The sequence below is a fragment of the Cornus florida genome, unplaced genomic scaffold (genome assembly GCF_030987335.1).
Source record: "Cornus florida cultivar Cherokee Brave unplaced genomic scaffold, ASM3098733v1 CherokeeBrave_3.0.0_Hap2_Chr07, whole genome shotgun sequence".
NCBI classification, from domain to species: Eukaryota; Viridiplantae; Streptophyta; class Magnoliopsida; order Cornales; family Cornaceae; genus Cornus; species Cornus florida.
Genome location: NW_026775577.1, coordinates 42,870,422 through 42,887,149, shown reverse-complemented (window position 1 = coordinate 42,887,149; position 16,728 = coordinate 42,870,422). Strand labels below are relative to the sequence as shown.

General features: G+C 35.9%; 1 protein-coding gene across 1 annotated transcript in view; it reads right to left on the bottom strand.

Moving 5' to 3' along the window:
* The window catches only part of LOC132267116 (kinesin-like protein KIN-14B), a 51,282-nt gene that overhangs the window by 7,217 nt on the left and 27,337 nt on the right, over positions 1–16,728 (bottom strand). The window contains exons 13-19 of the mRNA XM_059768171.1: positions 15,880–16,068; positions 10,598–10,669; positions 8,577–8,632; positions 8,207–8,426; positions 7,067–7,258; positions 6,738–6,956; positions 3,354–3,704 (exon numbers count right to left, since the gene is read on the bottom strand). Of these exons, the coding sequence (XP_059624154.1) occupies positions 3,354–3,704; positions 6,738–6,956; positions 7,067–7,258; positions 8,207–8,426; positions 8,577–8,632; positions 10,598–10,669; positions 15,880–16,068 (1,299 nt within the window). The remainder of the gene's footprint in view (positions 1–3,353; positions 3,705–6,737; positions 6,957–7,066; positions 7,259–8,206; positions 8,427–8,576; positions 8,633–10,597; positions 10,670–15,879; positions 16,069–16,728) is intronic.

Here is a 16,728-nt window from a genome sequence, read left to right as displayed (position 1 = left end):
CTGATTGCTGGAATCTCATATTTAGTATTTTTGGCGTTCAGTGGGTAATGCCTAAGCACTCTTTCCAATTAATTAATGCTTGGAGAAGATGCCTTATTTCTGGTCATGCTCGTGATTTTTGGAGGGTCGCCCCACATTGTGTTTGGTGGTGTATTTGGAGAGAGAGAAATAACAGAAGCTTTGAAGGGAAGGAATCGTCTTTTGCAAACCTTAAGTCTTTTATCCTACACTCTCTTTTCTGCTATGTCAGAGGCAGCACTTGCTCCTCGATCGATGACTTTTTTGTTCTATTGGACTCTGTTGGTCCATAGGTTTGGCTTTTGCTCTTTCGTTTTTGTGTATTAGGGACGCGTTCAACGTCTTTCTAATATATTTTTACTTATCAAAAAAAAGTATATACCCTAGTGTTGTAGTGATCTCACCCATTCACTCATGGACTCACTCACACCCACACTTACGCAAAGTGGTTGGAAAGCAATGTAAGACTTGTGTTAGTCAAGGAAGCTTTACAGTAGTAGAGACTCTCCAAGGACATTTACTAATGACTACCCTAACCTATTTATATTGATCCAATGGCAAAAAGATGGGCTTCAGAATATTCTCACTTACTCAAGAGAACCCTTTGTAACCCTACACATATATCTTATATATATATATATATATATATATACAGAATACTCTAGAATATCCTCTAATATATATATATATATAGATACATACCCACACACAACACCCAGTGTTTGGGCATAAGATGCATGAACTGTGACATATCTTTTTTGGCTGATTATTTGTGGTTTGAAGTCCTGAAACAAGGCCAGGTCAATTATCTCCTACAGATGTCTAAGTGACTACAGTTCAGTCACATAGGTGCCTAGAGATAGTTTTAACGCTTAATATTTTTAGTGTATACTGTTAAAGTTATAGTTAGGGTTGAAGCTTTTTATGGTTCAATAATTCAATTCTTAGGCTTGAGGGTGATTCAGAGTTCTAGTTTTATCAGGTTATTCTTGGCAACAAAAGATAAAATAATGACGCACCACTGGACAACTGAAGAAAATGCTCTAAGAATGTAGAGAGTCAATCTTCAAGTTTGTAGACATTCCTGCATAGAACAACGCGGGTTTACAAAACATATTGTTTTCCAGTTCAAATATCAGAATTTGAGTATTTTCGTGGTGTTTGAGATAACTTTTCAGCAGAGTCTTAGCATAGTCTTGCTTAGTTTCTGGATGCGTTCAAACTCACTGAACATACTTGGCTATGAGAGAAACAGAAAGCATTGAGTATAATTATTCACTTTAAGTAAATGGAGGACTCAATAGGAAAATGGGGAAAGTTAGGATGTTGATTGGTTGATTGCCATTCACCAGACATAAAACAAAAGACAACACCAATAATATCACTCTCTTTTGTTTTTCAGAATCTGTAGTTCCCAGCATGAAACAAAAGCACAACCAAATCAAATTTTCACATACACCTGTAGAGACAATCAACAGATATATATTTAAAAAGAAGTCTGCAATAGCATGCTGGCTGCAGGATGCGAAAACTTGTAATTGATGATTATTTGACACCACTCAAAGTACTAGGAAACCAATATGATGATAGATGAAACAATAGACAGACAGTCAAGTAAAGAAAAGAGCAGCCTGGTATGCCTTACCACAGTAAAAGCAGAAAGCATGTACCAAAGTAGAAGGATTCTTGCGCTATTTACTGTACCTCATCTAAGAATTGTGTTACTGTTCTCCAAAAACTTTTGGTCCCTCAAAAGCACAATAAATTAACTGACCAGCATGAAATTTTCTGTTCAATTCCTTCATTCTACAGAGATTATGTAAATAGAACCAGCAAAAGGTTTGAATGAGTTGACGGGTTTGCATGTCAGTAAAACTAGTTTAGCCAACAAAACTACCTTTATGTCCAACAAGTTTAAAAGATTTCAGAACTACAATTTTTAACCGATTAAAAATGTGGGCAGTTTAACCAACCAGTCCAGTCTACTTTGATAAGAATTTTTTGTCAAACTTGAGTAAGTAAACATTTTTATTTATGTTTTTGGATTGATATAAAATAGTGCATGGTCGTAAATTGGAAATGAATGGAGGGAGGGAGAGTGGGGGGCTGGGCAATAACAAAAGCATATAAGACTGTCTCCATTTGACAGATCTTTTCTGAAAGTACACCAGCCATCAAAAGGATATAGAAGGAGAGACTATGAACAGGTGCTTAATTTAATAAATAAACAATAAATAAAAAATAAAAACTAAAAAAAGGGAAAAGAACAGTGACACACACCACCTATTTTTTCTAATTAAGACATTAAAAGAGAACAGTCTATGCGCATGTGACATTAAATTGATAAACGAAGCCTACCACAAGGAGTTGTATTAGGCCTTAGTTTACTTGAGCTTTCTTTTTTGGACTTTCTGCACTTAGATAAAGATAAATTTGACACTAGATTACATAATCATTATGAAAATAGCCTCATAGGAAATCTTGGTAACATATGGTATTATATTTATATTTTTTAAATGGAGAGATTATTCATAAGTATAGCAAGAGAATGCATAAAATAAAATTATTATAATTAGAAGACTACCATTGAACTTGCCACAAACACAAGAAAAAACAAAAAAATAAAAACAAAAACAGAAACAGAAAAAGAGAATATAACCACTAAGGCTGAAAAATTAATAAACAGCAATGTGTGGAAGTTAACTCACGAGCACATCTTTCCAACTACAAAAAGGGAAGGGTGGGAAGGGCGGGTGGAGAACAAAGGGAAGAGTGCCAGAAGCAAAATAAAAAGAAAAGATTTTGTTGAAAGGTACGTTTGAACGAATGTAAACTAAGGAGGGTTTTCTTTCCCAAATTCCCCATAAATTAGCTTGTACAGACAGTTCTTGTGGTTGTACCACAGTAGGTGTGGTACTCCTCAGTTATGCCTACTTGTATATAAATCCAGACGAGCTAAGTTAGCAAACCAATCCCACCGAGTTTTTGGACAATCTACCAGATGAGCCGTTAACCACCATCTAATCTAAAAGCTTAAGTTGCTAGAGTGAGTGTAACCAATATTTAAATCCTCTAAGACACCCCTTCCCATGTGGCCTTCTTTTGTTCCAACACGTGTTTCAATAATTATCAAGGTGACGGTGAGATTTGAACTTAGAACATTGTATGCTCTGATACCATGTAAATCACCATCTACTCTAAAATCTTAAGCTTTTAGAGAGAGGATGTAACTTTAATATTTAAATCCTCTAACAGGGTTTATTTAAGAAAAAAGAATCCAACCAGGGGTGAAAAGAAAAAGAAATTAAAAAAGAATAATAAAATATAAAGAGCACCTTCAAGTGCTGCAATTGAGAAGTATAGACTCGCTTTGAATACTCGCATAAAAGCTGGCCAAGAGCATCCGTACTGGGTGGTAGCGCAGCACCAAGTCCAGCCATCCAACCATCCATTATTGCAGTTGAAAGCAGCTCTAACTGACCAGTTGTCCCCCCTACAGCATCGTCTCCAGTGACAGAAAGAAATTCAAAGTTTTCTGCCAGCCAAGATCGGATTTGACGCTGCAGCTCACCAGCTGGAGTATGGACAAACAGTGCAGCAAGAGCCTTGTTTCCGACTGCAAAACTTTTGGCTTCTTCAGTTATTTCCCTAAGCTTTCCACCAGTTACATGCTGTCTCCATGTTTCCTGTACATTTTAATTCTAAGTTTCACATACATAATCACAAACATATTATTGTGAACATAATTAAGAAGCGAAACCCAATACACAGAAATTACAGGAGCAGGGTATGCATGGGTAATAACGAAAGAAGCACCATGATGCAGGATAGTTAAGGCAATTACTTCACGCCCAAAGAGAAAGAAAGAATAAAGACAAGTGCTTCACAGGAGCAGCATAAGGAGAAGCAGGAGCATCTCCATAGCATCTGACATATATATACATACATAGTATATATGAGCGCATATGTTAGCACCTATGGACATAAGTGAAAATTTATACACATATTAGTTATTAAGCAAACGTATCATATATAAGGCTACTTTATAAATTTTAATTACTGCAAAGGGTGAATAGACTGAACTTAAAATTTCATAGTGTCGACAGCACATAAACTGATCATTAAATGAGACAGCAAATGAACTGAAACTTGTTTCAAGTTGTTCAAACTCGCTTGGGTAGAATATAAAGTGTTCATAAAATATTAGAATTGTCGCCTCTCAGTCATGAACATGTTTCCTATTTTATTGTTAAATTTTATACAACAAATGCACGGATTTGAATTAAAATGAAATGAAATGTCAGGATGGTTCTAAACACGAACCACCTTTATCCAGAGAAAGGACAAGACAAAGGTAATTAATGTTCCATATATGACATATTTGAATTTAACAAAACAAAAATATGAATTATTGTTGATCATCCATCATCCTAAGTTGTATCAACATATATATATTATATAAAAAGTAGATCTAAATTTCTTCTATTGAATTAACATTGGTAATCATCATCATCCTCCTTGCCTTCGCTTAAGTAAGTCCTCTATTGTTCAATCTATTTACTGACGAACTGGTACATTGAAAAATCCAACTTTTTATCAAAATAAAAAAATAAAAAAATCCAACCTTTTATAATGGAGGATGAGCCACCCCCACCGGGGGCAAAACCAATTCCTTCAGATACTCACAATCACCCCCAAACTACAGGTATTTGACGTCCCTATGAACTGAACACAAGATCTTTGGGTCATTCCCAGATGCCTTATGCCAACTTGGCTACCCCGTGCACGTTTTTGCTCAATCCAACTTGCCACAAAGTCCTAATTTTCCACTAATTTCTGGATATACATTATTTGCGCACAAATTCATTTATATCGTAAAATCTAAAATGGACAAGTTTTCTGAAATAATTGTTTTTCAAATTTTGGGAGAAGACAAAAATTCTCTGTCTGGTTCAGTGAAATCACAACAGTATACTGGGAATATTTTTTAAAAAGTTTTTAAAAGAACTGATAGTAAATACTAGAACCCGAGAAAGGGGTGATTAGGTCTTGCAAACCAAACTACCAAATTTAACTACCTTTTATTTTATTTTAAAACTAAATTGCCAGAATTCTAAATTCAGTTCATAGCAGAAAAGTAAAAATCACTCAATCCATAGCAAAAATAAATAAATGAAGCAATAAAGCGATGGACACATATAATTTTACGTGGAAACTACAGGACCTGTCCAAGCAAACCAAAATCGACTATAAGAAAGGAAATTTACATCCTCGGTTAACCTTTCCCAAAACCCTAGAAACCCCAGGTTACTTCCATGAAACAAATGATGCCAAACATTCCCCCAAGAGTCTTCATGATGTCCATCATCTCGTCAACAGAGTTCACACACAAATCTGCTTCTCTAACCAGTGAATTGGTTTCAGCACTAATCGTTAACATTCAATCTCTGAAGATGGATAGAACTATAGAAGGTTGTGTTGAACTCTTGGATTATGTATGCAGCAGCAGGTGTCAACACATAGAATTACACTCACCAATTCTACAAATGATGAATGCAAAAACAAAAACTCACAAAATATGCTCTCTCTATATATTGGAGGTTATTTGTATTCAGCCCTTGCATGATAAATATAGGCAAAATAGGGGTATGGAGTGAATAGGGTTGGTAAAGTTTCAAACCAATTTGGAAACTGCTTTTCCGCAGAGTCTGGTCGATCGAAATATACTCCATGATCGATCAACAAGACTCCAGTGACCCTCGATCGAAATATTGATCAGTTGAAGTCAACTACAGCTTAAACTTAGAAAATATTAAATTCAGGAAATTTATAAAAACTCTTTATTGCATGTTTTGAAAAGATTTAGGGAATCAAATCATGAAAACTTGGAAACCCTAATTATTTATGCATGTATCATAATTTTGGTGAGTGCAACAATTTGCTAATTACCGTTTTACCATTTTCGAAGAAGATTACTCATATATCCTTGAATGTAGCATGGAATTACTTCTTCAACCTCGACTAGGAGGTAATCAACTAACTCTGACTAACTTTTGAAAATTTCTAGTCAAAATTAGAAATTATTACAAAAGTTGCAGAAGTTTTGTTCAACAAAATTCTCCAAGAAACTGGTATGTTACAGCACACACAAGAACTTCTATTAGTAATGAGATTACAAGAGGATAATTTGCACAACAGCAATAACACAAAAGCCAAAATTGGAGTGGTGCTCCTAATGCCACTCATCGTCAAAAGATTGAAAAACATCAACTGTGAAGTTGCCGAAGTTTGGCAACTGATTTTTTCTTAGATGCTCCAACACAAGGCACCTCAAGCTTTCAGCATAAGGTGTGTGTGTGTGTGTGTGTATAAAATAAAATAAAAAATAAAAATACAGATCACAAGGCAGCATCCATGATGGATTGGTGATTATGCTCGCAAGCTGAGCATTGCCCTATTGAGCTTGGCTTGCATATTAAACGAGCATCAAATTACGCTCGACCTTAGGATCATTAACTAAATAAATGACTAAGTATCAAGTCGGCCAGATCTATTCATGAACAATACGGTTGATTTTCAGCCTCAGGCAATTCAAAGGGCCAGTTTTCAGTATATTATCATGGCCATGGTGTATTATATAGCTCCCCCTCTCCTTCTCCCCGAAAACACAGAAAAAGTAAATGCCAACAACACTAAAGAAGGGTTATTTTAGTATCCACCTGATCAATTCCACGTATCTTCAGAACAACTGACGATAATTTTGACTTCTTTTCGGGCTTTATGTTTACTTTAAAGCCTTGAATGTGCTCATCAACAAAAGAATTCCTCATGCTGGAATCATAACGCAGAGGAGATCTTCCAGGGCTGCTACCCCGACTGGAGCTTCTGCTGCGTCCAGTAGTATTAGCCTTCTCTAGAAAGCGCTCAACAGGAGAAACCTAAAATTAGAAAAATCAGACATTAACTTTACAAATAGCACGGGTGATGACAATTATTCTCAACAAAATATTACAAAAAGGTTAGCTATATGGCAGCTATGCTTCATTACCTTGATAGATTGCAGCTCTGGTGATCTAGCAAGCAACGATCTTATATACAAAATCCTAACACGAGAAACAAGCATAGTGTCCATTACCCTCTTCGGCTCCATTTTACGGATAAAAGAAAAAACAGCATCTCTTATTTCAGCAAGAATCTCATGCTCACGAGAAGCACCTGCTTTAATGACTGCAGCCAAAACCTTCAATATTGCAAGCACACAGTTCTCATAAGTAAAAATAATAATTAGATTTACCAAAAATGACACAAAACAAATATCCTGGCTATTCTATACATTACATTTCAAGTCACAGCAACAGTAACAAATATGGTCATTTCTATTTCAGATTTTCCAATGCATTGTCATCAATCATCATAAATACAAAGAAATCAAAGCTGCAACAAGGTACCCATCAAGTGTCAGCCATCAATGAGAGTGTCAGTTGAGCATAAATATAGAAATAATAACAATGTTTTATGACAAGAAGAAACTGAAAAATGTTATGTACGCGTTGCCAAAATATGAGAGAGACCCAGTTCGATCGTAGCATAGCTTCTTAGCTGCAATAAGTTATACAGTATCCATTACTTAACACCAAGAAAGTCGCAACACTATTGATGGTTTAAACATAACTGCTTATTTTTAACAAAACCACTTTCACAAAAGCAGACCTTTAATAAATACCCTTGATCAGATTTTTAAACTTATATTAGTAGAAAATTCAGCCAAGTCTTATATTACAACCGCTTGGGGTTGATGACATGAATCCTTCCTCGTCATTTCAGCATTTGCAAAATTTTCTGTCAGGAGAACAATTTTTGAAAATTTAAATGAACTGTTTAACATCAATATGATTTCTATTCTTACAAACTTCCACATTTCTCAAATTGTGTTGTTAGCAAACATTAAAAGAATTGGAAGTAGTCGATTTTAAGTCTTGAAAGACTTTCATTATGAATTTTCAAAGACAGTCTCAATCTGGAAGGCAATAAATTTTAAAAGGGCAATTTAACTGGTTAAGAAAGGAAACTGAAAGCGGATAGCACAATGAGGCAACATGATGCAGCTTCTAGCTAAACAGCATGTTCTTGATGAGATGGTAACAGGTTTCCATTTCAGACGGTAAATATGAAAGATCACTAAGCATACCAGCATCAGAAGCTTGTTTGCTCCATCAGAAATTGTGGCAAGACTGTCATATTGCTCAGGATCAAAGTCATTCAGGGCAGCAGTAAGATATTCTCCTGCTGGGGTCGTCTTCACCTTCTCAGTACTTGACTTTACCAGAGCAACAGTGCCTTCAGTCTTGTCTGTGGCCAACGGCAAAGGGACAACATCCATAGAATGTCCTTTACTATTGGTATCATTCCTGTTCATTAATTTAACAGAAAAATAAAGCACAAAAAGGATTACAATTCAAAAAGAAACATGAAAGTACATGACAACAGTAGAAAAGAAAAGATAAAAAATAAAAAAAAATAAGCACTATGAACATTCTTGAATGGACAAGAAAGAGTACCTCCCCAGATCCCGAGCCTGAGCACTAACAAGACCTTTGGGTGATGGACTTGACACCTGAAAAAAAGAGGGGAACCAAATGAGTAATCTGGAACCTGTTAGTTGCAAAGAAGAAGCGCAAACACCAAAACAAAATCCACCTAATGACCATATAGCAAGGCACTATGAAGCATGATATGGACACGAGGCACAGGTACGATACAATACGGACCTGGTGATCGGCCAATCTCAAAAAAAACAATAGGACATTGATACGGATACGCAGGTTGTAACAATAGAATAATAATGTAATACAATATTATAAATACAAAAAAAAATACTTAATAATAATAATTTTTGCTCATTTTATTTTTGATAAGTAATTTTTACTAATTTGACCACAATATGATTATGAAATCACTAATATGTGGCTTGGGGCTGGATAGGTGCTGTTTTTTTGTTTTTTAAAACTTTAATTATCATTTTATTAACTTAATTATCATTCTATTTACTTATATTATGTATTAAAATTGCATTCGATCACGTTTCTTAAAATATATAATATAATTGCAAAACTACCCCATTGTCCCAAATGTGTCCTCATCCGTGTCCCAATAAAAAATAAAAAATAAAAAACAAAATCCGGGAAACACGGAGCTATGTTGGACACGTGTCCGGCTGTATCATGCACGTGTCCGACACCAACATGGCACCCCTAGAGAGGAGTGTCCATGCTTTCTAGGCAAGGCAACTCTATGAGGAAAAAATAATAATCGTAGAAAACCACATCCATCAACCAATTATTAAGCAGATATATAAATAGATAGAAAAAAAAAATTATTAATAACACAATTTCAGGAAACCGATATGAAAAAGCAAACCCAAGTAACCCAATTACAACCATGTGGAGGAGCAAAATCCATTCATCCTTCAAAGAGAGGCACTAATTTTTTCAGCTACTTGAGACAATCAGTGTTTAAAAAATAATGCCTAATGTGGGTTTTTTTTGTTTTTTATTTTTATAAGTAACTAATATAATTCTTTTCATCATAAAATTAAATGAATTAGAAATTATTCCGGCAAAAAGATATAACTTTTTATCTAGGATACTCTCATAGTCTCATTTGATAATCCTTCAAAATAATTTTTCCATTTATCTAAAACGTCATTGTTTTGACTAATAATGTTTGGTGTACGTCTTTAATTCAATTTTGCTGTCTATGTCACCATAGTTTGAAGATTAACCCAATCTCAATATTATTTTCATAGACCACATATCTGATAAGTGTCACTATCTGATGACATTATATGGTAATCTTTCCATTTATATCAAAATATCTTCTTTACTCCACTACAAAATCCCAAAAATAATCACCAAAAGCTTCCTATAAAACCAACACACTGGACCTGTCACAAGTTTTGGACAGAATCATTTGATGTTCTTCTTTGAATGAATTGAATCAAAATAATGGCTGTTTCAGGGAAAATTGCAGCCCAAATACCTGTTTTTTCTGTTCTTATGACCCTTGAAAGACCAGTTAAATACTCCCTCTGTCCCAATTTGTTTGTCCATGAAGAAAATCAAAATCTTTTAGGTCTCCAACAATAAAATGCAATTATCCAAGAAAGAAAGTAAATATCTCCAAAATCAACACTCCACATTAGTTAATGCATACACATTTTACTATAAAAGGTAATTGAGGAAGTTACAGCACTTTGTATTTGAGGCCAACTATTGTGGGACAATTTAAAAAAGAAATTTGAATATCCAGAACATCCACTTTCAACTATTTAAATGTTTCAAAGAACAGTGAACACTGACAATAACATATAGGATTTCGTAAGTGAACATAAGCCAATAACATCTAGAATACCATTAACAAAGATAAGCAAAAAATCAAATGTCATGGACATAAAAAATTAAGTATTGACATTTTCAGAATCAATCACACCTGACACCACGGAACATTGTCCGTCATGACAATAAAATATAGAATTATTCGAATAAAACGAAAAAATAACTATATAGATAAATAAAACAACCTGCGGTGATCCATTTAAATTCGCTTTCTCGGTCAATCTATCAAACAGTTTCTCATTTTCCTCGTGCAACCTCTGCAAAAGAAGCATACTAATGTCTTACAATAAAAGAACTGTATAATAATAACTGAAGGGAGCAAGAAATTTTCTGCTTCTATAAAGAATGGGAAAGGTAGATTCGGAAATATATAGATAAAGAAAAAATTGCATTTCCAAGCGTCACAAGAGAATTAATATTAGGGGACATAAGCTTTACAAGAAAAGGCAACATTCTTGGTTAATAATCCACTGATATCTCAAATCCAACTTTATTGAGTGCAAATGGAATCAATAAATTTTTGATTGATTCTCTAAAGTACTGAAATTATCCATAAATTTATTAATTTCTTCCGCTTCTTCCTTTTTGAGAATCATTTATACTTCCTTTACTATACAATCAATATCAACACATTTGACCACAACACATTTGACCATAACTAATGATTAAATAAAAAGATCTTTATAAATGTTATTATTTCGGATTCCCAGAATACTTTTGTCGGAGGACGGCAAATACTAGATTTAGTTCTTATTGCAGGCGAATGTGTGGATTCCAGATTGAGAAGTGGTGTCCCCAAAGTCTTATGCAAACTTGACATTGAAAAAGCTTATGATCATGTGAACTGGAATTTCCTGCTATATTTGCTACAGAGAATGAGGTTTGGAAGTAGATGGAGGAAATGGATAGAGACATGTCTTTCGTCTGTCATGTTCTTTGTTCTTATGAACAGGTCTCCTGCTGGTTTCTTTGGGTGTACCCGGGGTTTAAGACAAGGAGATCCCTTGTCGTCTTTCCTTTTTCTAATTGTAATGGAGGGTTTGAGCAGACTTAGGAGGAGGGCAAAGGATCTCGGTCTCATAAAGGGCTTTGGGTGGGTAGAGATCTAGTCCATCAGTTGAAGATCTCTCATTTACTTTTTGTGGACGACACCCTGGTTTTTTGTGATGCTGATGTGTCTCAACTTAGATACTTGAGATGCATCCTGGCCTGTTTTCAGCGGTTTCTGGGCTGAAGGTCAACATGGCTAAGAGCGAGCTTGTCCCGGTTGGGGATGTTCAGGATATTTCCTCCTTTGCTGCAGCCCTTGGGTGTAGGGTGAGCTCTTTTTCTATTCCTTAATTAGGTTTGCCCCTAGGGGTTTCCTCTTGGAGAGTGGGGAGTTGGGACCCTGTGATTGACAGGTATGCGAAGAGATTGGCAAGATGGAAGAAGCAATATTTGTCTAAGGGGGGGAAAGCTACTCTTATAAAGAGCACTTTATCGAGCCTACCCATATATTTTTTGTCTATGTTCCAAATTCCATGCTCTGTTGCTGATAAGATTGAAAAAATACAAAGGGATTTCCTTTGGGGCGAAGAGTTTAAGTATCACCTTATCTGATGGGAGCAAGTTTGCAAGCCCATGAAGTTGGGCGGTCTAGGTATCAAGAGATTGGTTCCCTTTAATCAAGCTCTCCTGGGTAAATGGTTGTGGAGATACGGGAGGGAAAGACATCGCCCTTGGCGAAGGCTAGTTTCATGTCGGTTTGGGGAAGAGAGTGGCAATTGTTCTACCCGTCTGATTTCTCTTGTGGGAGGAGTCGGGGGTGTGGAAATCCATTCGGAAGGGATGGGATGTCTTCTCTTCTCACATCAGATTCAAAGTTCGTGATAGCAGATGTGTTCGTTTTTTGGGAGGATCTTTGGTGTGGTGGCCAGCCTTTATCTCGTACATTTCCCAGATTATACAGCATTGCAGTTGATAGACATGCCTACATAGCTAACTGTTATCGGCTTGATAATAGTGGGATTACGTGGGACGTGTACTTTCAGCATTCTTTTTAGGATTGGGAGATGAACGAGGTATGTGTTCTTTTAGATATGTTGTATCAGCAGGAGGCAATTGGCAAAGGTAGTGACGATCTGACATGGATCCCCTCTTCCCATGGTCGTTTCGAAGTTCGATCCATGTTCCTATGTCTATCTAACTATGATAGCCTTGACTTTCCGTGAACTAGAGTGGCATTCTTTGTATAGTCTGCTGTATGGGCTAAGATCCTGACGATTGACAATTTGAGGAAGAGAGGTAACTGTTTTGTTAATTGGTGTTGCCTGTGCAAACAAGATGGTGAGTCAGTTGATCATATCCTCATGCATTGCCCCGTGGCGTACCACTATTGGAATCTTATGCTTGGTTTGTTTGGCATGCTTTGGGTAATGCCACGTTCTTCTAAGGATTTGATTCATGCTTGGAGAGGATGTCATGTGAGAAGTGGTGTACGCAATTATTGGAGAATTGTTCCTCATTGTGTATGGTGGTGCATTTGGAAGGAGAGGAATAGCAGAATGTTCGAAAGGAAGAAGTCGTCCACGGCGACGCTGAAACTTCATATTATTCGCTCTCTTTTCAGTTATGTGAAGAGGAATTCTTGCTCCTCTTCCGATGATTTAATCATTTTTTTGGATTCTTTGGGGCCTTAGACCCGGGTTCCACTTTTGTATAAGGGACGCATTCCCCATTTGAACGCCTTTTTATTTAATTCTTACTTATCAAAAAAAATAAATGTTATTTAGCCTATACACACAAAATTTGAGAAAAGGATTACAAACCTAGATCTTGGATTCTAACCCCAGAATCACCTAGTTACCTCTAACCCATACTCAAGCCAGACTTCATCCTCGAACTCTTCTCCTATCAAGTAATGATTCCGTTCCTCACATGATACGTTCTTCAATCTCCATGACTACTCACCAAATCCTTAATTGTTGTGTGGATCCTGTTTGTTGTTGAAGTCCCTAATGCTCTAGGATATGCATGTTCAATAAGTAACTCACCATCTATATGCATGGATGATGAATGAAATAACCAAAATCTAGCAATTCCTTCCCACTGACTTTCACTGACCATGACATAGGTTCAATAGACCAAACTTAGTCCAGCGAGCTTCGAGCGACCTTTCGATCAATTTAATGCATTTAAAAAACATTTTTATAGATCAAAACAAGCAAATTGAAAACTCTAGTATGCTAAACCATATGAATGCATGATATGAAACCTAATTTGGTGAGTCCACAATTCTGAAAGTAGCAATTACTTGAATTTTTTTTTGATAAGTGAAATCTCCATTCTGCCTTTGGATAGAGGTAAATCAACTAACTACCAAAGTTAGCCAAATTAAGTCCTATTGACCTAACAATTCTATCTGTCTGTCTATCTCTCTACGTGAGAGAACACTGCATGTAACAAAGGATATGAAAACTTGATATGTAAATTTGTCCAATTCCCGGACATCTTAACCTCTTAGAGCCAGTGCTTATCTAACAGGTGCAAAAAAAGGGGAAGGGAAAAGAGTAGATCCCTGATTACACTTCATTGTCATCATCTACATGTTCTCGTCTGTCAAACAATCTAAATCTTATTACACTTTTTTTCTTTTTTTCTTTTTTTGTCCTTGCAAATAACACACAAACCCACGTTTGCCTCTATAGGAACTTGAACCCTCAACCATCCACTTTCAGAGGTCGAGGAGATAACAGTGGGCTACAACCCTTGGTCTAAAACTCATTACACTTAACTTTTTGCTTTATTAAACTTTCCCTACAACTAAAAGTGAAAGTTTTGCCTTGTTGGATAATATTATTACAGTTATGATTAAAACCCTTAAATCACTAATGGGAGTGATTTTAGGGGCCATTCCTATAATAATATTCTCCAATATGCCTCAAATTAGGAATGAGGCAGACAAAAGTCACAAAACAAAGCAACACTACCTAATAGGTTGCGAAGTTGAGAACGTTTTCATGATGCCCTAGGAAGCAGAGTTATAAGAATGATAGTTGTTCATTTTTGCTAAATTATTTCCACTTTCCTCAATTTAATGATTGGGATGATGAAATTTGTGTTCAGGTATATGTTACAAAAACCCAAAAAAGCATTACATCTGCTTTGGTAATAATTAATTAAAATGCAAAGATTTAGAAAAATTCATCACCATAATGAAATCCAAGACAATCTAAAAGAACGAGGAACACAACTTGCATTTCATAATTTCAGGAGTAATTGTGCAAATTAAGTTGGGGGTGTTAACTAGCAATAGCAGTAATACTAATAGTGATAAAAACTAAAGCAGCGTGGCCTAAATTGACAATGACTTGAACATTTTCAGTGCAAGAAGCATTGCCCACACAAACAAACAAATATAACTATACACGCACCCCTCATTTCACGCAGTGCACATTTAAAGCATATCAAGAAAGTCTAAAAATAAGTGGTCAAAAGCTAGATCTGCTAGACAATGCTACATCAGAAAGAACTTGAAAATATATGTCAAAACCCAGTAAAATGGGTCATTGAATGGTGAAAGTGTAAAAGCTTGGCTGCCAAGCATGAGAATACAGGTTTGAATCTGACAGCAATCATTTTGTGCAAAAAAAAAAAAAATTGTGAAAAGTTAGTTCTATATTCACTCCAACCGTTCTAATATCCTTCATAGGCAGGTCCAACACTGAGTAATGGTTTTTACATCAAACTCTAGTAAGGAATTGTATACATGGATACTAAAGAATGAAAAAAACTCAACTCAACTTGGAGTCGTGGAAATATGACCCCAAGAATTGACCAGATCTTTTTTTATAAGTACTAGAATTGACCAGATCAACCTGTTTCAAGAGTCAATATGAGTTAAAAACACCGGCGATTAAAAATACATATCTGAAAGCTTTATTTGGTGGAAATTCAAAAAGAACCAGAAAATATAGAAGTTATGCCAAATGTGGTAAAAATCCTAACCCAGGACATTAAGGAAGAAAAAAATCAACTCAACTCAACTTGGTTATATGACTCTATACCACCTTTCTTTTTGACAATCTATAATAACACAATCACGGCCTTCTCCTTTCCTTATATCATCATCAACTAGTACAATCGAAACATCCTTAATTTAGACATGTTTTCTCTATAACAATTTATTTCTCAGTTGCTTAGCATGTAGGCAAATAAAAGCATGTTTTAGATCCCACATGCAGAATTCTTCCTCCTGTCGAACAGGTACAAATATATATTTTTTTCATTAAGCTCGCACCAATTACAGAGAACTACAATGCTTACTAAACTTGGAGATAGACAAATTTTGAGGAATTTTCCATGTTCAAGTAAGTGAATGGATAGAGAAAAAAGATGTCAAAGATATATGCAATAGCAATTTACCATCACCAACAAGCATTTAAAATGCACCCCCAGACATATAGAGTTGTCAAAAATAACAGACCTCAATAAGTGCATCACGTTTTATGAGTTCTTCTTCAAGTTTCTTGGTAACTACAGCAGAATCCAAGCCATCCCCTGCCGCCTTGGGAATTGACTGAGCTACATGCTTTGATTCAGAGCCCATCATCAACCTACCCTCACTAGAGTGACGGGATTCATTCAGTTGAGATTCAATGCTTCTTAGCTTATCCTGCATCAGTAAAGTACCAAAAAAGCTGAATAATATCACCACAATTTAGAAAATGGTGATCAGATGTGAGTAATCTACAATCCAGCCAAGTGCATTCGTAATGGAATCTATAATTTAAAATTGAGACAAACTGCCAACTGAAACAAGCTTACTTGAGTGTGACAGAAGTGACAAAGAATTTCAAGAGAGAAATACAACAAACAACATTTGCAGGCCCTAACTAAAAACACGGAAAATACAACACTACACTTAATAAATATGAAAAATAAAAATATATAAAACTCACTCACTCTCTAACAGTGGGGTGGGATGGGGCTTGATGAGTGGTGTTGGATAGGCTCCAATCAGGGAATATTTGCAGTGTGTTCCATTTATCAAAGGTTGGCGGATGCGCACGGGCCTTCTTTTCATTAGAAGGCAGTATGGCGCAGCAAGACACCTCTTAAGGTGGCTTTTTTTTAATGGACAGTGGTATTGGGGAGGATCTTGACGATTGATAATCTGAGGAGAAGACGTCTAATTATTGCCAATTCAAGTTGTAGGACAAGTGAGTAGTCAGTTAATCACCTTCTCTTGCACTTCCAAGGCCAGGGATAGCTTAACCATGATTCTTGCCCTTTTCAGTGTCCATTGGGTCATGTTGAAGTCCCCAGAGAAGAT